The 24,569-nt window shown below is 41.8% G+C and overlaps 1 protein-coding gene across 3 annotated transcripts; it reads right to left on the bottom strand.

Moving 5' to 3' along the window:
- Positions 1 to 21,931: 21,931 nt before the first annotated feature.
- On the bottom strand, positions 21,932 to 24,214 carry LOC147428534 (B-box zinc finger protein 19-like). 3 transcript variants are annotated; one of them, XM_086496520.1, is made up of 6 exons: positions 23,924 to 24,214; positions 23,732 to 23,841; positions 23,233 to 23,329; positions 23,013 to 23,128; positions 22,518 to 22,730; positions 21,932 to 22,265 (listed from the first exon to the last, which is right to left on the bottom strand). In XM_086496520.1, exons 2-6 carry the CDS (start codon positions 23,822 to 23,824, stop codon positions 22,179 to 22,181), a joined length of 606 nt encoding a protein of 201 aa, XP_086352646.1. In that variant the 5' UTR covers positions 23,825 to 23,841; positions 23,924 to 24,214; the 3' UTR covers positions 21,932 to 22,178. The 3 variants fall into 3 exon arrangements, with proteins under 3 accessions (XP_086352646.1, XP_086352647.1, XP_086352645.1); XM_086496521.1 differs by having other exon boundaries at positions 23,732 to 23,796; XM_086496519.1 differs by having other exon boundaries at positions 23,732 to 24,214.
- Positions 24,215 to 24,569: the final 355 nt, after the last annotated feature.

Here is a 24,569-nt window from a genome sequence, read left to right as displayed (position 1 = left end):
ATTGACATTGCGGGAGCTCTATTTTGGAGTGTGTCTCACAGGTTTTACATTGTGTTTCTGGCCATATTGGTAGACAGTTTCCAGGTGTTGTTGGTGAGGTTGTTTTTCTTTCTAGTTTGCTACATTGTGCTCATGGCAGAGACAGGTGATCGATCAGATTGTGACCTCTCACAGATGCGCGTGTTTGATGGGTCAGACTTTGCGGCATGGAGAGAGTGTATGCTTGATGCATTGACACAGCGAGGGTTGCATCGACCATTGAGTGGTGATGCAGGTAGACCTTCAAACATGTCTGACGATCAGTGGCAGGAGCTAGAGGAGATGGCACTATCTACGCTCTCTTTGCACCTTGCGGAATCTGTATATGCTCTTGTTATGTATGAGACTACTTCGAGAGCACTTTGGCACAGATTGCATGATATGTATGATAGATCTGAGTCATCACGGACTCGTGTGAGACATGTACATTCACGAGCACGCCGACAGGTAACATGTTGGTATTGTGGTCATTCTGGACACGTTAGACGGCGCTGTTTTCGTCGTATGCGACATCGTAGGAGACATGGCAGTCTCAGAGATGTATGTAGTGATGCCATGGACTCAATTGCTTTGACAGTTGAGGCACATGTAGTGTCGGAGTATACTAGTGACGGGGATGTCACTTTTACCTCGAGCTATGCACGAGATGCTATACATGTGGATAGTGCACTCCCTTCGCAGTGGTTGCTAGACGCAGATGCTATGTTTCATGTCACGCCACATCGTGCATGGTTTTGTAGCTATTCTAGCGGGATGCTTGGCAGTGTACGTTTGACCGATGGATCGGTGCATGCGATAGCAGGTGCAGGAGATGTGAGACTGTCATTACCGAGTGGTGCATCTTACTTGTTACGACATGTGCGCTATGTACCAGATTTGACAGTGAGTTTGATCTCGATTGGTCAGCTTAGAGATTGTGGATGTCAGATTTCGCTACGAGAGCGAGATTTTGTGATGCATTTGGGTTCGCTAGTGATTGCGAGAGGTGCCAGGAGTGGTACACGTTACCCATTGCATGTGGATCACACGAGAGACGGTGTTGTCCCTGTGATCATGCAGCCAGGTACACAGCGAGAGAGCAGGCGAGTCTCTTTTGCTTGTGGGTTGCAGGATACTTTGCATGGAGTACATAGTAGTGAGCTCGTTGTGCACACAGTTGGGGCACAACTTGAGCAGTCACACAGAGAGGTGACAGAGTCAGACATGCATGCTTTGCTAGTGACTGAGCAAAGCAGAGAGTCAGTTGTGCGAGATACTTCTATGCAGGATAGACAGGTAGAGTGGTCTTGCTCTAGTGAGTCACGACAGGAGGACGTTGTGCAAGAGTCTATGCATACGGAGTTAGAGCATGAGAGCTCTAGTGAGTCACAGCAGATTGAGTGGTCATGTTTGCAGTGGATGATTGCAGAGGAGGCTGAGATGTCAGCAATTATGCAGTCATTCCTTTCTATGCTCGACAGTGAGCATGGGGATATAGTTGTGCAGGATATGTCTTCCAGCAGACACCTAGAGCAGCTGGTTTGCTCTGAGGTTGCACGACAGGTTGATGCGTCTTTTGCGGACAGTCAGGAGATGCATGTGGTTGACACGCCTTGTCAGTCAGAGATGCCTATTGCCAGGGACATATATGTTGATGCATGCTCCGTAGAGCTAGCAGGGCCCGCTAGCATTGCATCGGCATTCGGTGGTCTCATGTATGAGATGTTGATCTTGAGACCAGATATCGCAGCTGCAGTGGGAGCATTTGCAGTTGGGGTTGTCAGTCATCTGTTGACTGATGATGGCATAGTGCACGAGGGAGATATGCAGGTATTGCGTACATACTTGCAGTACGTGTGCGGTACGTCTGGTGGTGTATGGACTTACACAGGAGCAGGACAGTCGGATGCACACGATCACAGCCAGCCAGTGGGCATCGGTTGAGAGCGGTTTTCTCTCACCTTTTTTAGTCTTTAGACTAGGTTCCCTTGCTTAAAGGCACAGTCGCCTTTAAGTGGGAGGTTGTTGGGGTATAGGCGTCTGTGCCTTGCCCGGCCGCCCAGAGTCTGGGCGCCCACTGACTTGTATACCTTATACATAGCATAAGTGTATAGGGGGCTGCTCTTGTTATGTATGAGACTACTTCGAGAGCACTTTGGCACAGATTCCGCAAGGTGCAAAGAGAGCGTAGATAGTGCCATCTCCTCTAGCTCCTGCCACTGATCGTCAGACATGTTTGAAGGTCTACCTGCATCACCACTCAATGGTCGATGCAACCCTCGCTGTGTCAATGCATCAAGCATACACTCTCTCCATGCCGCAAAGTCTGACCCATCAAACACGCGCATCTGTGAGAGGTCACAATCTGATCGATCACCTGTCTCTGCCATGAGCACAATGTAGCAAACTAGAAAGAAAAACAACCTCACCAACAACACCTGGAAACTGTCTACCAATATGGCCAGAAACACAATGTAAAACCTGTGAGACACACTCCAAAATAGAGCTCCCGCAATGTCAATACAAGCCTCGCCTGCTCTAGTATCACACTGCAATCTGTGAGCTAATCACCAAGCCCACACTGTGCGGTATCGATGCATATACACGCACAAAGTGATCTTATACAGCCCACGACACAAAAGGCCAGATGCAACAATTTCATCACTAAAACCAAGATTATGAACTGTACATTTGTCATCCACAAATTTGACTACAAGTCCAAGTGTAGCAAGTGCAGATACAGACAAAAGATTCTTCTTGATCCCAGGTACATAAGTGCATCGACAAGTGTGAAAGAAATGCCAATTGCAGCAGTAAGCACAATCTTTCCAACCCCCTAAACCGGATAAGAGGCATTTGTTGGCACAAGTGACTAAATTCCCACGAGGGACAGACTTGAGAGAGGTGAATTCGAGAGAGGGACATGATGTAAGGTAATGTGCTTTGGAGCACCACTATCAAAATACCACACATGTGAATCTGCAGAAATTGACATGCATGCATCATGGACAACAAGATACTAAGTGCACTCTACACTAAAAGCCCATTCTGCATCAACATTAGCATCAAAATCTCCTTTCACAAAAGACTCAACAATGGCTGCATTTGTAGTGGAACCATCATTTGCAGTGGAACCACCCTCTTTCTTCTTAGCCTCTTTGGCCTTCAACTTAGGACATTGCTTGATCAAGTGATCCTTAGCTTTACAATAATGGCAACGCATCTTCTTTTTGCCCTTATCACCAAAATTTCCGGACGAATTGCTGCCAACAGAAGCATTAGGAACAAAAGTTTTTCCATTTGCAGCAGAACCATAAGAAGTGGTTGCATTGCTATTACCAGCCTTTCTTTGAGAAGCAATAAAAGCCCGTTCAACTGCACGCTACCTAGTCCTGTTTTTTCTGGAAAGTGACTTTTGTCACAACAATGGGCTTAATGCATCAAACTTGACAACTTCAGGATTTCCTTGGGTCATAAGTCTCCAAGTACTAGCAAAAGTGTGGTACAAGAATCTGGTAAGGCATCAAGTACAATTTGCACAAGGGAACTGTTTAAAATGACTTCCATCTGCAAAAATAAGTTGCTCATTGATATCCTTGACACCAACAAGGAAAGTGTCCATATCATCTTCCTCATGCATAATCATCGTTTCCAGCTCTTTACGCGGCGAAGCAATTTTAGCCTCATTACGGCTTGCATAAAGACCTGCTAGAATATCCCAAGCCTGTTTTGCAAATTTTGGTTGAACAAATGTGAGGAGTAATGGTGCGCTTCATAGACAACGCAATCAATGCATGAGCCTGCGCATCCTTTACATCCCAACGAGCTTGTTCTACCGTAGGCAAAACAACTCTGATAGCAGCAATCCTTGCAGTAAGACCTGCAACATCCTCAACATTGCCTACATCCTTAGAACCAGGATGTACATCAATGCCCTGCACAATATTCTAGACTCCCTTTGACACAATAACATTTTGCATCATGTAAGCCCACATAGGGTAATTGTCTCCATCCAATCTTTCCTCAACAGCAAACATCTTGAACACATTTGTGTTGTTGTTAGCCATGGAAAATGCCTGCACCTGATGTGAAAACTGCCCAAAATGAGGAGAAATTGAGTGAGACCAACATGTGCTATATAGCAAAATCCACAGTAGACTATGTGGCATCTATTATGCAGCATTTGGCAATGACAAAAAATTTGCACAAAATGACAAAATTGCTTGCGCAGACCTAGCTGTAGTGGAAACGGAGGTTGAAAGGAGCCCGGATTTTTTGTCAACCTGCAAACGCTCGACAAAGCTTACAGAAATTGGAGAAAGTGAGTAGGAGTGTGCTGGAGTTGCTGGCGACTAAGCCCGGGAGGACGCAACCTGCTCTAATACCAATCGTTGGAATTAGGGTTGCAGGAAAACACACACAGCTTGGAGAAGACGAAGGAAGCTCAAGACACACAATAGAGAGCGTATTACTTAGTATGCAATGGAAAGATAGATAGCCCTGGAGTGATGGGAATATATACAATGCACAGGGGAAAAAACCTCCTAAAGAGGCCCCGACAGTCCTAATGTGTTCACACACATCACTACCACATGTATATGGTAGCAGATTCTTGCTTTTCACGTAGTTCATAAACGGAAATAGAACCTTCAACACAACCTCCAACTACCATTGTACATATCCATACAAACAAGAAAGAGTTTGCACCTCCCGTTGTAAGTTCACCACCTACAACAATGTTGCAAACCACCCTTGCAACTAGATGAAATGCCTAGGGCGGTCGGAAATTATTGGTCAAAGTCTTCACCCAAGAAAACTTGAAGCAATTGGTTTCAAAAGGTGACGACATCATTCCAAAAGGTGTGATCTACCCAAGGAAGGGGAGATTTTTTTCTAACATCCATCATTCACTCACTCCCCTCTTAACCTTCCTCCTTGACCTCTCAATCTCCAATCTTAGGGAATGTATATTTAAAGCCTTATACTCACAAAAACCAAAATAAAAAAGTAAAATAGCAAGAGTCACCAAACAAAAATCTGAAAACCTAGAAGTTCTATATATGACACAAAATCATAAAAACACATTATGCACAAGGACACGACCTTTTGACACGACCCTTATAATATTTGCACTTTAATCATCATCTATCTGCGTGTACAGATATGGATAGTACGCTAGAGTCATCCACTCCTACCTTGGGTGAGAGGTACCCTCTTTACTTTTCACAAGTGTTTCACATAGTCTTTCGGTGCTTGCCTGTGAATGGGATTTGGTAGGTCGCTAGCATGTGAGAGGAATTTTGAGGAGTTAGAATGGCTGATATATCTCTTGACCACGATTGATCCATACTTAGTAGAAAGACTCTTTCCCATTGCACAAGCCTACCCATTTGACCAAGATGACTATAGACGTCTAGTGACCTTCTTAGTAAACATTGGTGCCTCTAATGATGAACAAGATTTACATGATTACACGGATAACACGTATGGTCTCACGGGGATGATGACTTTGTTTTTCTCGACAATGATGAGGATAGGGGTTTAGCCTTAGAGTTACCTCCCCATCTCTACAATATCGTGTTCCCTTGACCCTCTAGGGGGGGTGCAAATAATTAGGTTAGGGTTCGTTATGTTGTTTAATTGTGTTCAATAAGGGTTGGTGCCTCTTCCCTATCACCTTCAACGGACGCATATTATTTAATTGATTGAGTCGTGGACCGGGCTTGTCGGTCCAATAGTTGTGTAGGTGATCGCCGATGAAATGCACACCACACTTATCTTATTTTTACAGTAGTTTTGCAACAATCGACCACTGTGGGTGCCCATGTGTGAATGGTCAAACTCATATAAAAGGTCCATTTGACCTGAAAATCCTCATTCTCGGAAGTGTAAGCTAAGAAGTGCTCTTGCTCCATCTCTGGTTCCTTCTCCTTCGTGTGCTCACAGGTGTGTGTGTGTGTGCTTGAGAGAGAGAGAGAGAGAGAGAGAGAGAGAGAGAGAGAGAGAGAGAGAGAGAGAGAGAGAGAGAGAGAGAGAGAGAGAGAGAGCATTGCGGCGGCATCGACGGTAGCGAGGCGATTGAGCACGGCATCGACGACGGTCCCTTCTTCTTTACAACACATGATACTTCACGATGGAAGCATTGGGCGGTGAGTGACACATCCATGTCCCTTTGAGCTTGCTAGGCTCTTCTAGTTGTGTGTTTGCAGCCTTTAAAGGTTTGCACACAGCGCACATGCAAGTTCCTAGCTTTGACACGTCCGTCAAGTGTACAGTGTGTGTGTGTGTGTGTGCGCGCGCGCGCGCTGAAGGGGGAGAGAGAGAGAGAGAGAGAGAGAGAGAGAGAGAGAGAGAGAGAGAGAGAGAGAGAGAGAGAGAGAGAGAGAGAGAGAGAGAGAGAGAGAGAGAGAGAGAGAGAGAGAGAGAGAGAGAGAGAGAGAGGGAGGGAGAGGTAGGTAGGTAGGTGAGCATTGAGAGGGAGAGATTGGAGAGGGCTCAGGTTTGCTGGTGCAATAGCAAGGAGATGAAGAGAGCAAGGTATACCAAAAAATGTGGCATACCTTGCTGAGTTTCTTTTTTAAGAGCGCCAAACATTACCGTGGACATTACGTGTATAGATATTACAGCGCCTCTGCTACTGGTAGCATTATCGCGTATATTACCATGTGTTGAATTTTATAAACATTCAAAAAAGAATCCACGGTTTTACGGCTATGGACTTTTCAATCTACTCTCTAATTCACACTAACTTCAGTACTATTTATAATTTAACTTTTTCTCTCTTTTCCCACTTATTATACTTTTTTAATTATTTCTTTAGTCTTTTTTTGCTTTCACTATTCAAAAAACGACTAATTATTCACAATAATTTTAGCAATTTTTTTAATTTTTTAACTTTTTCTCTCTTTTTCTACTTTTACTTTTTATTATTATTCTTTTAGTCTAATCTAGTAACTATTCAATTTTTTACGACACATGTGAATTTTCAAATATTTACGAACCAAAAAAACTCTCTTTCACGCGTGTGCAGGGTGATTGGCATGATCGTGGCCCCTCAAGAAGAGTCGGAGCACGAGCAATGGCTCAAGGACAAACTCCATTGCCCTTGCGCCGTGCAAAGGCATAATTCCTCACTTGCAGCACATTTCCTTGGAGCATGTGGAAAATGAGGGACTTTGGATCCCTCAAAAAAGCATTCGAGCTTATGGAAACACTATTCCCACCTCGCTTAACAATGCTCCCTATTGCTCTGTTATTGGTGGACATGGGAGGGCATGCAAGAATGCAAAAAAAATGGCAAGAGCGGGTTAGTGAAGGCATGGCACCTAGTGATTGTGTGCTTCTCAAAGACAATTTGAGTTTGAGGATGAACAAATGTGTGACATGGTTGATGAATTGCTGGAACATGAAGCCAACATGGGCAACAAGGGTTGTAGACCATGCACTAAATAGACACAAGCAATCGAGGATAGGTTGCTATCGAGTGTTTGACACCTCTTTATAGTGGTGCACAATACTCAGTGCTCCAAGCATTGTTAAAAGTTCTCAACTTGTAAGAAAAACTTGATTAGAGCAATTACATTGTAGATGCACTCCTCAAGTAAGATATATTTCTATTTTTTGTTGTTTTCAATGCCTTCTTGGTTGCTCCGTGGATTTGTATTGAGTATCTACTAGTTTGTAGATTGATGGGAACAATACTTCCTAGAGATCATCACATACCTTCAAATCGTCGATGGACAAAATTGTATGTCATTGCACTTGGCATGGAGGATGAGCGCATCCATACATGCGTCAACAATTGCATACTTTATTGCAGTCAACATGCACATGCCACCTCCTATCGCATGTGTAGAAAAGCACGCTACAAGGCCAACATGATTGGGGCTCACTTAACATGTAAGGTATTGAGGCAATTTCTACTTATTCCTTGGATTCAACACATGTTTAAAAGCAAGTCTACAATGGAGGCACGTGGGCCAACTACCACTCAAATGAGGGAATGATGTGTGTTTTTGTCGATACACCTACATGGAGGCACATCGAGATTGAGTGGCTAGAGTTTCAGCTAGAGCCTTGGCACTTGAGGCTTGGGCTGGAAAGTGATGATATCAATCTTTTTGGCGCCAAGTCTACATCATGGAGCACTTGGCCAATGGTGATCATCAACTACAATATTGCACCATGCGAGATCTTAACCAAGAAGTTCAATATACTTCTTTTTTGGCTTGTGCCAAGGAAGTGCAAAGTGGAAAAATTGATGCATATCTTGAGTCCCTCATCAAGGAGTTGGAGGAGTTATGGAAGGGCATCTCCATGATTGTCGATGTCTCACTTTCAAGGGAGAGGAGAGAGGACATTGTGAGGGGTATCCTTATGTGGACTATGCACGACTATCTTGTCCTTGAAGAGATTTTTAGTATGTTGTGTTCATTCTTCTCGCTCTTTATTATTTGAATTTTCAAGCTTTTCTCTAGCGATATGAGTGCAAGGTTGTCCATATCAGGCCACAATGCATGTCCTACTTGCGGGAAATCATTGGTGGTGGAGTTTCCAAATGCCTTGCACAAGGTAGTCGATCCAAACAACCATTGTTTCTTGCCCCAAAGTTATAGCAAATACAAGGATCCAACAAATAAAAAGACACCTCTAAGTGCACAATGAAAGATTGGAAAAGCATTTGGGAAGAGCACTATAGCAGTGATCCACCCCTATCTACTCCACCAAAAGCTATGTTAAGGTACTCCATATTTTTAAAGCTTCCATATTGGAATGAATTGAAAATACAACACCTGTTGGATCCCATGCACATACTCAAGAATGTTTCTCACACCCTTTGGCACCACATTATAAGCAAAAGGGACTCATTAGGGACGAGGGAGGATTTGAGGGCCTTGAAATGTCTCCCCGCATCTACCACTCCACGTCTTGGTCCCAATGGAAAGATTTTGCTTCCTAAAGTCCCATGGGTTCTAACCAAAGATGATCTTGATCGAGTGAAGGGTTCCATTGCCTCTATCGGCACACCACAGGATACATGAGATAGCTAAAGAGAGCTTTCACAAAGTCAAAAAAAAGGTGAAACCGTTCAATTGTATGGTTGAAGTCTCACGATTGGCACAAGATGCAACATGTAATTCTTAATTTTTACGTTGTCCCTCATTTATTTTAGATATTTAATTTTGTATATGAATAAAATAATATTTTGTCTTAATCCTTGCACATTGTAGTTCATTTTTCCCGTAAGTATATGTCCACATGTGGGGACAAGAAAGTGAGGGAAGCTATTTTCAAACTCCATGAGTTAGTAAGATACATTATATCTCTATTTTGTAGAACTTTTCTACATACACTAAATCCTCATCATGCAACTAGAGGCATGTATGGCCAAAGGATGGATTGTACAAGAGGCATTTGTATATATTTCAGAGTATTTGGCTTCTATTGATCCCACTATGCCTCGCATGTGGTCGGATGAGGAGGATGCAAGGATAGCTTCACACTTGTCAAGTGGAAAGGGAAAACTAATTAGAAATATGGATATGGCTCTACACCAAGTGGTCACAATAAATTTTGCATCTTCAACAAAGGCTATGACCAAAATCAGGTGGGCGTGTGGACAATGGCAAAGGCAACACGTTTGCAAGATAGGAAAGCATGGAAGCAAGATCATGGAGGTAGGAGGGCACACCCGGTTCCTTGACACATTACATGTTTTCCAAATCTCATTAGTCTCAAGTGGATCCATGAGAGAATGACCGAAACAAAGGCACGCAGAGAGGACATCGCTACCAAAACATGGGAGTATGCACGAGACTGTGTGCCAAAGGTAGAGTACTCATACACCTAAACCATATTGTATAGTTTTTACTTGATTGTATTTTTGTAATTTATTGTATACTTTTTCTATTCTATAGTGTTTTTCTTTTAACTTATGTGGTCACCTCGTGGAAATCCTGATGTAATCTTCATGTGACATAGGTTCACATATGACCCCATGTGATTCATGGCACCCAGATATTCATACGTATTTCCTCATCACCAATGGAAGAGTGATACTTTGGATATATTTGGCTCATAAAAAACCATTAAAATATACATAGTCATCCTCAAGGTCAACCCTTTCTCTAGGTTCGTAAGTTTATGATGGTAAATTTTTACCTATATTTTATTTGTGCTCTACTTTTGAAAAAAATTGTTTATCTGCGTAAGGAGTTAGTGTCAGAAGTTATGTAGAATGAGGAGAATATGGATGTATTTATTATGCAAATTAAATGTTATCTTGGATATGGTAGTGATGTGTGTGAACACACTTAGGACCACCAAGGCACTTTTTCCTTCATTAGGAGATTTCCCCCTATGCTTGTATATACACCCATCACTTTACGTATCTTATCTTTTGTCTTCACAATTGGTAATACATTCTTGGTTGTATACCTTGGGCTGCTTCTCCAGCTCTTGGCTATGTGTGCATTCCTTCAACCCTAACTCCAACACTTGGTATTAGAGAAGGTTTCATCCTCCCAAGCATAATTGCCAATTTCGCCAACATCCTCTTCCTTACTCCAATTTTGGTGAGCTTCCCTGAGCATCAATAGGCCGATATATACTTTTGGCAAGCTCATAGAGCTTGATGTGCTCAAAATTTTGATTTAAGCTCATTTTGGTCTTTGTTTCCAATGTTACAAGTACTACATAAGCAACTTTATCCTATTGTGCTAAATTTCTTCTACTCCAAATTTTTGTATAAGAAGTCTTTGATGGTCTATAATAGATTGTGCTATATAACACATACAATTTTCCTTCCATTTCTAGTACTCAGTTTGGACATTTTCTACTTCAGGTTCAGTCTTCTACAATTGGTGTGTTCAAGATGTTGTCTGTTTTTGGAAAATTGGATGTAGATAAATATCCATTGTGGGCTTACTTGATGCAATGTGTACTCTTTTTCAAGGGTATATGGAAATTTGTTAAAGGCTATGATGTATGTCTAGGTTTCGTGGATAAAATTTGGTGGATGATGTTGCAGGTTTTAGCAGTTGTGCTCCCACTGCTAGTGCTATTTTACATAAAGTTGAACAGAGTCATTTGGATAGTAGAGATGCTAATACGCATGTATCGATTGCACTGTCTGTCAAGCATACCATTACCTCCCACATTTGTTCAACCAAAATATCCTAACATGCTTGGCACATTCTAACACTATAAAACTTTAAAAAATTTTACCGTAGCCATTTACCACCTTTTGTAGTAGAGAGAAAGTCCAAAATGGGGTGGCCGAAGAGGAGTTTTTTTGTAATTTTAAGATTATCATGTGTACTGCCGTGCTTTCTACCGTTCTTATTACCGCTTACATTACCGTTAACATCCCCCCCTCCCTCCCTCGTGTAGTTTTGGTGCTAAAATATTCAAATTTGGGTACTTCTTTCTATTTTACATTAAAAATAAATAAAGAACATGATATTTTTCCTGGGGGGTCCACCTAAAAATATGTAAGTGTAGCACGTGAGTTCACCCGGAGAGGTTTTTTATATACCAAAGAGTTACAAAATTACATGTACAGGAGGGGTCTAAAAATGAAAAATTGAAAAAACGTTATAGGTTTATATGAGGGAAGGTGGGTCATTTAATTCATAATAATGAAGTGTGTGTGTGTAGAGGGGTTTTAAAAATACCTCTTGAATGCACGTGCTATAGGTATTCTTGAAAGGTGGACCCCTGGGGATATTTTTCATAAAAAATGGTATTGAGGCATGAAATGATTGTTATTTGGATAGATTAGCTTACACAAGGTATCTAGCTGCTCCCTCACAAATGATGGCCTGCAAGTAGGACATGCATTTTTGCCCGATGTGGACAACCATGCACGAAATAGAAGAGGCTCTCACTTTTCTCCTGAACACCGCATGCATTTTATCCGAGAAACTACATCCTTGCATTCATCGCATATTCTGAAGGCTTTACACAGTGGTGCTGGCGCATGCTTGATAAAATTAGAGAGAGATAGAGATAGACATAGAGATAGATAGATAGATTTTATTATCATCCTCGGAGGTCAAATATGACCTATGGAACCAAAGTTACATGTGATGTAGTATGGGTATGGATGATGAGTGACTCTCGATACTCCAAAATTGTGGTGATGAGAGTCGCAATGGAGAGACCACACTGTGGCTCGGAGAGGAAAGTGTGTAGGTCTAAGTCATGGCTGAAAATGTGAGAGAAGCAAGGTCGGATGTGACCAAAAGCTGAGTACTCTAGTACCGTGTGGTACTCAGACTCTCGAACTTGTAGTGAGCATAACGTGCATAGTCGATTTGACTCTTCTCCATTGTCTCAACGCCCTGTTTCGCATTGAAGGAAATGGGAGCTAAGTCGAATGACTGCGATAGTGCGTATCACCGAAAAGGGGATAGGCTCAAGCATGCAAGTGTGAGTACGGTTTCCTCTTTCAACGAAGAAGATGGTTTTGTAGTTGGGGGCAATATGAGTGGTGTAATGTATGAAGCGTGACCCACCAGATTTCTCCCAAGCCATAATACATTGGCGTAGTAGAAAAGCTTCATTCACTTGGGAGTCAATTGAAGCATCATGTAGAAAGTGTAATGCATCCCATCTCCCAGACCACTTCTTTATGTCTTGCATCCATCCGGTGCTCAAGATCTTGCTTTTATGCGTCTTTTGAACTTTTTTGCTTGCTTCCCATGCAATTGTAGGAAGTTGTTGTGAGGGATTTTGATGCATCTTTATCATGTACTCCACAACCCTTTCCATACCCATAACCTCAATTAGAAGAGATCCTGACTCAAGAAGTAGGAGTGTATATGGTGTTTGTATCTTAACTTGGAGAAAGTTTGTAAGAAAACGCTTTTGGACATTCTCAAACTCTTTCCAAGTAGACTTTGAGATGCTCCTGTCCCACACTTCAACTCCATAAACAAGAACCGGTGTCACCAATGCATTAAAAAGATACTTCTTGAGAACCTAACACTTGATGTTTCCCGCATTCCACATGTTCTCAAATGCATAATATGATCTCTTTCTCGCTTCCAAACGACGGATAGCACATTCATGCCACATGTGATTGGACGGAACCTCAAGGTCAAGATACTTAAAGATCTCAACAACTTCAAGTGTCTCATTGTTGTACACAATGCATGGCTTCTCCTTATGGTTGGTTTTCACAAGCATAACCTTTGTTTTGGATTCATTCACAATCAGCCCACTATGTAATCAAAAGTTCTCAAGGACAACCATAAGCTTTTGTTCATCTTCTAAAGTGTGTGATATAGTGCTAGAAGCATTACATCATCCGCATACAACAAAAGCATGATTACCACATTACAAATAGTGACCTCTTCAATGCCTTCTTCTGGCATAAAGTCAAGTACCATTTGTTCCAATTGATGGATGCATAGACCGAAGAGAGTTGGTGACAACAGACATCCTTGTTTAACCCCAATAGTGCTTACAAAAACTTTTGAAATTTATCTTCCCATACGCAATTGACAGATCACCTTCTCATAGATTCGAGAAACCGCAAGCATAAACTCACTTGTCACTTGGAGTTCTTCCATCCTTGTCCACAAATTGTTATGTAGAATCATATCAAGGCTTTCTTAAAGTCCACAAAAACAACAATACAGTGGCTTTTCTTTCAACCGACTTTCCTCCATGAAAACACGAAGAGTGACAAGATGATTGAATGTGCTATGGCATCGACAAAAACTCGCTTGTCCTTTTGCACGCTTGTCATTCTCTTCAGCCCAATGAGAGAGAGAGAGAGAGAGAGAGAGAGAGAGAGAGAGAGAGAGAGAGAGAGAGAGAGAGAGGAAGGGATGACACGATAAAAAATTCTCATAGAACAGAATATACAAAATATTTATGAATCATCTTCAAAAAGATCTCTACAAGTGGCATCATCATCTAGATCTAAACCCATAGCTCCTAAACCAACAAAGAAGAAAGTGAATCAACATTTGTAGATGTGTTGGATTCATCATTTTTGAATTCTTTATCCTCCATCTAATCATCATCATCATGCCAATCATCCTCCTCGCTAAGATTGGCGGTGGGAATTTATTCATTGATCTCTCTCTCCTCGTCCAAAGTAGTAGGTGGGAGAGGGTCGAAGACAGTCTCTACTTCATTAATGGCAAAAATGGTTCTTCCTCGAATGTTACTGGAACTACAAACCAAAGTTTTGGTTGTTTGATTGATGGATATATAGATCACCTGTAGAACAGAAGTTCAAAGTGAGCGACATTGGTATTATCGTACAAACAATTAAAGGTAAATTTGATAATCACTCACCTGCTCACAAATGTGAAAAAACTAAGGTGTCATACCTCCCTGTGTGATGCCTCGAGGGGTGCATTATGTAATCATGTTAATGTATAGCGTGAGTTCGATAGGAGGGGTTTTAAAAAAAAGTTTAGACAATTTAACAGAGATACATTAAAATAAGAGGTTTTTATATTCAATTTAGAAAAAAAATCTAAAATAAGGGGTCATTTTAGTCATTCAAACATGTCAAAAGAGGGGTTTTTTTAAATACCCCATAAACACACGTTATATAGGGAGATACTAATTGGTGGACCTTTCGAGTGTGATGCGTACTAGAGTCCACCATGTAGATTCCATTCACAAGCCACTTGCACTTGAAGTGTGAAGGTAACAAGATTGACTAAAGGATACTAAAGGTCTATACTTTCAATAGACCTCATCACTATCTATCTCAAAGTTGCCCATGACGCCACAATCCATGGTGATTAGATGCTCATCAATGTAGCGTGGATGAAATTGTCAACCCTTTGACCACATAGAGTATGCTCGTCAATGTGGCGTGTACGAAAGTGTCGACTCCCTTTGATCACATAGAGTATGCTCATCAATGTGGCGTGTACAAAAGTGTCAAAACGGCAAATGTTTTCGAAAGAAGATAATTCCTAATTGGATTCAAAAAAATTACGGTCACTATCTACATAGAGCAAGGACACTCTATAGAGAAGAAAATGATGAAGAGAAAATAAAGAAGAATTGAAACACAAATGTACCAATGTGTGTTAGGAAATAAGACGTAGTTAAATAGATAATTGAGTAGATTACTTAATGGAGAGAGACAAATTTACATACACGAGATTATAGAGTAGAGAGAGAGAGAGAGAGAGAGAGAGAGAGAGAGAGAGAGAGAGAGAGTACACACGATATACGTGGTTCACCCAATGTGGGCTATGTCCACGGGAAATCAACCACTCAATGGCTTTAGTACTTCAAAACAAGAAGTAGTTTACAAAGGGATTATACCCTTAATGGAGCTCCCGCCTTGCTTCACTCTCACCACCTCACACTCACCTTGTTGCATCAACTTCACACTATGAAATGTGTGTAGAAATGGTCTCCTTTTATAGGCCAAAAGGGCTTCCGTCTCTCATGAGAGGCAGCCATGTGTAGCCGCCCTTGTGTAGATAAGTCCAAATCGGACCCTCCAATCCGCCCATGTGTGGCCGCCCTTGAGAAGACAAGTCCGCTTTTGAATTTGGCCACCAGCCACCGGCCATTGACTACCGGCCACCGACCAACCGATGGTTGTTTTCCGACCACTTTTCGGCCGCCGTCCGGCCATAATATTCCGGCGAGGGAAAAAAAAGTATTGGGGGCTTCCGCCCCCGAGGCCCCTAAAGTTGCCCCTGATTTTTGGCCGTGAAAATTTTGGTTTTCGGCGAGTGATTTTCCTTCACGCACGATGGCTTCTCCTCATAATGGGGGCCTTACAAATGTGCGCTTTTACCACAGAAAATTACAAGGGTAAATCAGGCTCCATACTTAACAATCTCCCCACTTGGAGACTGATCTCCAAACCAAGCCTGTGACTGCTTTCCATTCTAGCTTCTTATCCTTGAATGCCAATTGAAGATGAGAAAAAGCTCAACTTCTCCTTGTTGACCACCTTTGTAAACATGTCTGCAGGATTTTCACTTGTATGCACCTTTCCTAGCTTTAGATGTCCCTCTTCCAAAAGAGTGCGTATGAAGTGATATCTCACTTCAATGTGCTTTGTCCTTGAATGAAAGGCTGAGTTCTTCGCAAGATGGATAGCGCTTTGGCTATCACTATACAAGACAAAATTGTCTTGTTTGAATCCAAGCTCTTCTAAGAATCTATGAAGCCACATAATTTCTTTTCTTGCCTCCGTCATTGCTACATACTCTGCTTCCGTGGTAGAAAGTGAAACCACTTTCTGCAGCTTTGAAGCCCACCTTACCGTTGTGCCTCCAACCATGAACACATAGCTAGTAGTGCTCCTTCGAGTATCTTTGTCACCTGCCATATCTGCATCAGCATACCCTTCTAGAAAAATATCAGTTCCTCCAAAATACAAAGCATTTGTTGTTGTCCCTTTTAGATACCTAAGTATCCACTTCACAGCTTGCCAATGCTCTTTACCTGGGTTGTCCATGAACCTACTCACAACTCCCATTGCATGTGCAATGTCTGGCCTTGTCCATACCATAGCATACATTAAAGAACCTACCGCTGCAGCATATGGAACTTTAGACATATAGGCTATCTCCTCTTGTGTCTTTGGACACATATCCTTTGTTAGTTTAACGTGACCAGCCAAAGGTGTAGAAACTGGTTTTGCATTTTGCATTGCAAACCTTTCTAGTACCTTCTTGATGTAATCTTCTTGAGATAGCTTTATTGTCTTCTTCGTTCTGTCCCTTGATATTTTCATACCAAGTATCCTCTTTGCAGTACCTAAATCTTTCATTAAAAAAGATTTAGACAGCTCCTCTTTTAGGTCTTTGATATCGTGCATGTTAGCACTTGCAATCAACATGTCATCAACATACAACATTAGGATGATGAATTTTCCATCTCCCAAATTCTTCGTGTAGACGCAGTGATCCGAGTTGCATCTTGTGAATCCATGATCCAACATCCATCGATCAAACTTCAAGTACCATTGTCTTGATGCTTGCTTTAAACCATACAAGATCTTCGTTAATCTGCAAACCATTTTCTCCTTACCTTTTACTTCATACCCCTTTGGTTGAAGCATGTAGATTTCCTCCTCTAAGTCACCATGAGGGAATGTCGTATTTACATCCATTTGCTCGAGGTTTAGATCATGAGCAGCCACAAGGCTTAAGACAAGCGTAATTGAGTTCATTTTTACAACAGGAGAAAATATTTCATTGAAGTCAATACCTTTCTTTTGAGAAAACCTTTTACCACAAGCCTAAACTTGTACCTTTTCTTCCCACCTTCTTCTTCCTTCACCTTGTACACCCATTTGTTTTGAAGTGCTCGCTTACCTTTAGGCAACTCAACCAACTCCCATGTTTGGTTGCGATGTTGTGAGTCCATCTCCACTTGCATGCTCTTCGTCCATTCTTCTTTGGATTCATGTTCCATAGCTTCTTCGTATGATTGTGGCTCTCCACAATCTGAGATCAAGAGATGGTTGAAGGAAGGAACAAACCTTTCTGGAGGTCTACTTGCTCTTGTAGATCTTCGGGGAATAGGTTGAGGCTCCTCATTTGGTTGACGTTGTTGCACATTGTCACCGTTTGCAGTCCTTGAGTTTTCACCGTCCTCAAGCTCTATGTACTCATTACCTGGTTCTTTTGTTTGTTTTCTTTCCAAGTCTTTGTACATATTTAGTTCGTTAAAAATTACATCCCTACTCCTTAAGATTTTACCATCTTCAGGATTCCATAGGCGATACCCAAAGTCACCTTCTCCATAGCCAATGAAGAAACACTTTTTGGACTTTGCATCTAGCTTTGATCTTAGGCTTCTATCTATGTGCATGAAAGCCTCACACCCAAACACTTTGAAAAATGCATAATTCACCGGTTTACCTGTCCATGCCTCTTCTAGAACTCCCCCATCCAATGCCATTGAGGGTGACCGATTGATTAAGTACACAGACGTACTTACAACTTCCGCCCAAAGCTCAAGCGGTAGGCCTGCATATATGTAGCCGCATGCTTCGTGCTCGCTCCATGATTGTCCTGTTTATCCTTTCCGAAATCCCATTTTGTTGAGGCGTCCTTGGGGCTGTCCTTTGCCTTCGAATGCCATTGCTAGCACAAAAGCTTTCAAAAGCTTGGCTGCAATATTCGCCTCCATTGTCGGATCTGAGGCATTTAACCTTGGTACCTGTTTCATTCTCCACAAAGGCTTTCCACCTTTGAAATATGGAAAATACATCGGATTTATTCTTTATGACATAAACCCATGTTTTTCTAGTCGCATCGTCTATGAATGTTACATAGTACAATGAGCCACCAAGTGATGGTGTACTTGCAGGACCCCAAACATCAGAATGAACCAACTCAAGTTTTTTATTTTTTCTTTCATTTCCCGATTTTTGAAATTTTATCCTTTTTTGTTTACCATAAACACAATCTTCACAGAACTCTAAGTCCACTTCTTTCAAACCTGGTAGAAGCTTCTTTGTTTGAAGGATTTGCATTCCTTTGGCACTCATATGCCCAAGTCGGTAGTGCCACACCGCACTGTCAACTTCTGTAGTTGCTGCACAAGCTGAAGGTTGTGTGCTAACAGTACACAAGTAAAGTGTACCGACCTTTTCTCCCTTGGCAACCACCAAAGATCCCTTTGAGATCTTCCACCGTTTGTTTCTAAATGCAATGTTGTGACCTTCATCGTCCAATTGTCATGTAGAGATTAAATTTTTGCAAAGAGAAGGAACATGCCTAACATCTTTAAGCTTCCATTCATTTCCGTTAGCAATTTTGACAGAAACTGTACCTTTGCCGACAATCTCACAAGCTTCATCATCTCCCAAGTATACATACCCAAAATTACCTTTGGTGTAATCTTGGAATGTTGCTTGTGTGGTGTCGCATGGAATGAAGCCCCGGAATCTACTATCCAGGAATTAGACACATTGTCTAATGAGAGAATTAGAGCATTTTGCTCCACTTTACCTGCCACATTGGCCTCCGAGATTGGCTTGTTGTCTTGAGACTCTGACTCCTTCTTCTTCTTGGACCAACAATCCTTCTTGATGTGGCCCTTCTTGCCGCAGTTCCAACATTCAAAAACTGACTTTGTGCGTGACTTGCTCCGCCTTGAGCGATCACGACCCTTTTGGTTTTTGAACCTCTCCTTAGGCCTTCCTCTTGTTTCCACTGACAATGCAGCACTTGATGATTCTCCTGTGTTTCTCCTTCGTATTTCCTTGCTTAGGAGAACACCCACAACATCATCAAACTTAAGAGTATTTGTGCCAGAAATAGAATTACTTACAGCCATCACAAGGCTGTCCCAACTATCCGGTAGAGATGATAGTATAAGGAGAGCTCGCACTTTATGATCGAAATTGATTTTCACCGATCGAAGTTGATTTATGTTTGTGTTAAAGTCAGTTATGTGTTCTACAACTGAACCATTCTCTGCCATCTTTAGACTGAACAAGCGCTTCATAAAAAATACCTTATTGGATGCCGATGGTTTCTCGTAGAAGTCGTCAAGTGACTTCATCAAGTCCTCCGTGGTCTTCATCTCCGAAACATTGAAGGTCACCGTTGATGCCAAGCTTAACCGGATTGTTCAGGGCTTTTTGATCAAGGACAATCCATGCTTCATCTGCCATCGTTGCGGGTTTCTTTATAAGACCGTCTAGTGGCAAATAGAGGTCCTTCTAGTAGAGATAGTCTTCAATCTGCATCTTCCAATGTTGGTAGTTTTGCCGTTGAACTTCTCAATCTTGAGCTTCCCTTCCTCCGCCATAACTCCCACTCAATTCAAGGAATCCTTTCCTTGAGATAATTTAGTTACGAGCAAACCTTGCTCTAATACCAGTTGTTAGGAAATAAAACATAGCTAAATAGATAATTGAGTAGATTACTTAATGGAGAGAAACAGATTTACATACACGAGATTATAGAGTAGAGAGAGAGAGAGAGAGAGAGAGAGAGAGAGAGAGAGAGAGAGAGAGAGAGAGTACACACAATATACGTGGTTCACCCAATGTGGGCTACGTCCATGGGAAAGCAGCCACTCAATGGCTTTAGTACTTCAAAACAAGAAGTAGTTTACACAAGGATTATACCCTTAATGGAGCTCCCGCCTTGCTTCACTCTCATCACCTCACACTCACTTTGTTGCATCAACTTCACACTATGAAATGTGTGTAGAAATGGTCTCCTTTTATAGGCCAAAAGGACTGCCCTCTCTCATGAGAGGCAGCCATGTGTAGCCGCCCTTGTGTAGATAAGTCCAAATCGGACCCTCCAATCCGCCCATGTGTGGCCTTCCTTGAGAAGACAAGTCCACTTTTGAATTCGGCCACCGGCCATTGACTTCCGACCAGCGGCCATTGACTACCGGTCACCGGCGAACCGACGGTTGTTTTTCGACCACTTTCCGATCGACGTCCGGCCATAATATTCCGGCGAAAAGGAGTATTCCGGCGAGGAAAAAAAAAGTCTCGGGGACTTCTGCCCCCGAGGCCCCTAAAGTTGCCCTTGATTTTTGGCCGTGAAAATTTTGATTTCCGGCGAGTGATTTTCCTTCACGCATGATGGCTTCTCCTCATAATGGAGGCCAAATGTGCGCTTTTACCACAGAAAATTACAAGGGTAAATCAGGCTCCATACTTAACAATGTGCACTCGACCACCTCTTTATATAGACTCAAAAGTTCTTTTGACTTTCCACCTTCATGTGTCTTATCATTTTCTATACTCACCCTTCACTTATGCATTTAAGATGTTCTGAAAGGATTTTACTTTTTTCGAGTTTGGGGGACCCTAATGAATATTTCTGTTCGAATGTTAACTATCTGAGCAAGTTGAAAATGGTTATGTTTCCAAGTCTAATCCCCAGTTTTTGGGCTCTTACAAGTAATTACCACTGTTGCAATACATGACAATTCCATATTTGCTTATTGCCTTCAATCACTTTGAGATAAAATATTAGGCTCATGCTCCATTTAATCCTTAATTGCCTTATCAGTGCGCCTTCTATACTTCATATTGATTTCGTTATGCAATCCTTGCATTAGATGACCAATTTAATAGATGCTAGAAGTATCATCCTACCCTGAAAGCTCATTTATATCTTTTGTTGGCTACCATCTGAGGCAAATCAACTTCAATTCATGGTGTGTAAATGGTTAGAAGTATGTAATAACTCTAAAAATCTCCTTCTTGGATTTTTGTTTGTTATTATTCGATGCTAACCAACTTCAGTCTTAAGTACAAAGAATTGTATGTGTTAGTCAAGATGTAGATATGCACAATGGAGGTTCTTATGTAAACATCACATGCACATAAGATAAAAACCTTCCCTTTGAATTATAGAGGTATTTGCCAACCAATAGAATCCTCTTTGTATTGTTGAAATCCGCCAACCTACATACTTCGGTTAGACATTTTTGCCTATGCCAATTTGCATGTTGTTTCTTGCATCCATTGTTTTTGTCACAATTGTCCAGAGTCTGTACTCGGTGAACAAAAGTTGCAAATGCAAACTTTTACCAGTGGTCCAGCAAACCAATGGTCTCCATTTAAGTCGAAAACAAGGTGAGTAGTCACAATGGCCTACATAAGGTGATGGGAATATGCGTGTATCCTCCAGGTAGTTAGTGTCTACTCTCAAACACTAAAAAGATGATGAGAGATTGTGTGGACCCACTAGTTAATGCCGCTCATAAACACTCCATCAAAAATAGGAAAAAACATTGCCTTCGCCATGTGGCCCAATCAATGGGCTATGATCCAAAGGTCCACAATTGTTTCCAAAAGTTTTAAGGGTCTTCTATAATGTAGGCCAAAAGACCATTTGTCTTAGTAACTTGAGAGTACCTTTATGCATGCAATTGAAGACTCAAGCTCACATATATATAGAAAGTTTGCAAAGAAACAAATCTATGACCCACTTAAATTTAGCTTAGTTAACTCAGAATGAGAGATTGGGTTGTTCAAGTGCAACAGAGCTAACCAAGTTACACCGTATGTTGAGAGAACGTCTGAGTAAAGGCACCATGGCCTAATTACACTTTGCAACAAATTGCCCAATGATCTTGGCTTTATAAAGTAAAACAAGGCTAAGTCCCCAGCTATCTGATGGAACAACAGCAAGGGAATTACCTAACATAAAAGCAATACATTAAGACAGTTATCCAACATCTTCCTCTTTCTCGATGGGAGGCATTTCTTGAGGAGGTTCAGCTTCATTGTTAAGAAGCTCTATGTCTTTCCCACTCTGCAAAATTCATACAACCATTTCAAATCAACCATATGGACGCTAATCGCATTATGAGTTTCTTCCCTGACATTGTGCAGCATGAGCAATGGGTAATGTGAAAATACATGACATAGGTTTCAAGGTGTGTACCCCACGCGTGCATGCACGCAAGCGCGCGTGGACACACACACATACAAAAATACAGCGCGCACAGTAAACATTAATGGACATGGATCAGAAGCAATTAAGTCTCTGTGACCAGCATCTTACACAAGAAGGTTCGTTATGAGGCCTGAAATTCAGATCGATCATCTGAGAAGAAGTATTGCCGATGGCAATGGCTATGGCAGATGTATTGCTACCTTCCCGCAATGGAGAGTCACTTTCTGGATTCTCTAGCACTCTCTGCTGGTCCCTTTGTAGTACACTTTCTATAGTGGGCTGTTTCGAAAAATCTGCCCCCCCTCCATGAGGAATAGGAAACTACATTCAAAACAATCAAGTTGTATCTGAATAATGCATGCATCACCCAGCACACATGGCTTAATGCTTTTAGGGGTCAGTTAAAGCCAGCCTACAAGGAGGGTAAACATAGAAACCCATACGTGTGAATGTGTGTGCATGTAGCGGTGATCTGTTGGAATGAACTACATATCTTTATATGTACATGGACAAGCATACATGTGCGCCATGGTCATCGTAACAAACCATACTGCCACATGCATCAAGTATGGTTGTCGTCATCATGTATTAGACAATTTATACCTTCAGTTGCTGTCCCATTAGAAGGTATCGTTGATGGGTTCGCTTGCCACCAACGTGAACATCCATATCACACTGTAAGCAAAGTGATGTCCCATCAACAGCACAGAAGAAGAATGCTGCTCCACATATTGTAAACACGGTGAAGGCCATCATGAGCAGTACTCAAAGAAGGGACTAAATTGCAAGAAGATGGCATTTAATGAATTGTCAGCACTCCTACCAGGAGCATTTTCGCATATGTCACACCGTCGGATTGCACTTGCCTCCGCAAGTGTTAGTCGTACGTGTCGACTTGCAAGCTTGTTGCAGCCATGAACCTTCACAAAAAAACCTCTTGAGGGTTAAGAGCGTATGGGGTAACAAGCGACCCTCATAGCTTAGAATTAAAACACCCAATTTAACTGGAATGATTTACATGTATACCATTATATAGATATCCTTGACAATTAGTACAATATCAGTAGCACTGTCTTGTCATGGAGAATTCTTATATTGGATTTCCATTAAATAATAAGATGTGACAATTAGTAGAATTGTTGAGCTATATATGTAGAGGTTCTATATATATAGCTCTCTCTATATAGCTCAAAACAACTACCCTAATACTCGGTACCGGTCGACAAGTATACATGGTTATCCTCTCTGCAGTAAAAATTCAAACAATATGTACCATTCAAGCCTCCATTATATCTTTGATAATGAAGAAATCAGGACCTTACCTTTTCGTCGCACATTGGGCATAGGGCAGCCTCATCTGCAGCACAAAAGACTCTCGCTGGTGCACCTTCACAAGCATCACATACTGCTCTCATTAAGCCAGATCAACAGGCTTAATTATGAACGAGATGTTAGTGATATCTTCTCCGATATTACACCATTGATAAATGCGCCAGCATGGTGTAATGCTCTACCTTTGAAAGAAAATAGTGCTCCTGTATATTCATCGGCAAGAACAAGACTGCATAGTCAACATTTCCTTCATAAAGCTTAGTTTACGGAAAGGGCGCAGGCGCAGCTTGCAAGAAAAGCACAGAAAAGCAAGACGGCGGACAACAGATCTTTGTAAGGATGGCGAAGGAGAGACGCTTTGAAGCTACATCTAACGTGGGCGATGAGCGAAATCCTGTGAATCTTCCAGCTCAACAAATGGGTCGCGCGCGATGGGGGTTGCAGAGTACCTTCCTCTTCTACGCATGCATTTTCACAATTCAAAATTACCGTGCTAAAAATATAGAGCTGGTGCCACGTCCTCATTTTGCACGAGCCTCTGCCACGTGGCTTCATTTGTGCCTCAAGCTCTGGATTTTGTGGGGCCCATTTCTGCTCGCCGTTCGTCTTCTCAACCGATAAGGCCAACTTACTTTTAACCCATCTAAGGTGAATTTATCGAAAAAATTTGGGCCATAGACTTCAGAATAGTGTAGACTCAAAAGCGCCTAACATGAAATATGCTTACACAAGCACTTGGTGTCAGTTCACATGAGAGCGTGGTTACAAACCGGTTGGCAACCAGTTGCAAACCCACGTTGTTTCCATGCCCGGTTTCCTGCTGGTTGC

Source organism: Adiantum capillus-veneris, chromosome 23 (assembly GCF_014529385.1).
Source record: "Adiantum capillus-veneris isolate H3 chromosome 23, ASM1452938v2, whole genome shotgun sequence".
Taxonomy (NCBI): domain Eukaryota; kingdom Viridiplantae; phylum Streptophyta; class Polypodiopsida; order Polypodiales; family Pteridaceae; genus Adiantum; species Adiantum capillus-veneris.
The sequence above is the reverse complement of the archived record's forward strand: the minus strand, read 5'-3'. Positions and strand labels throughout refer to the sequence as shown.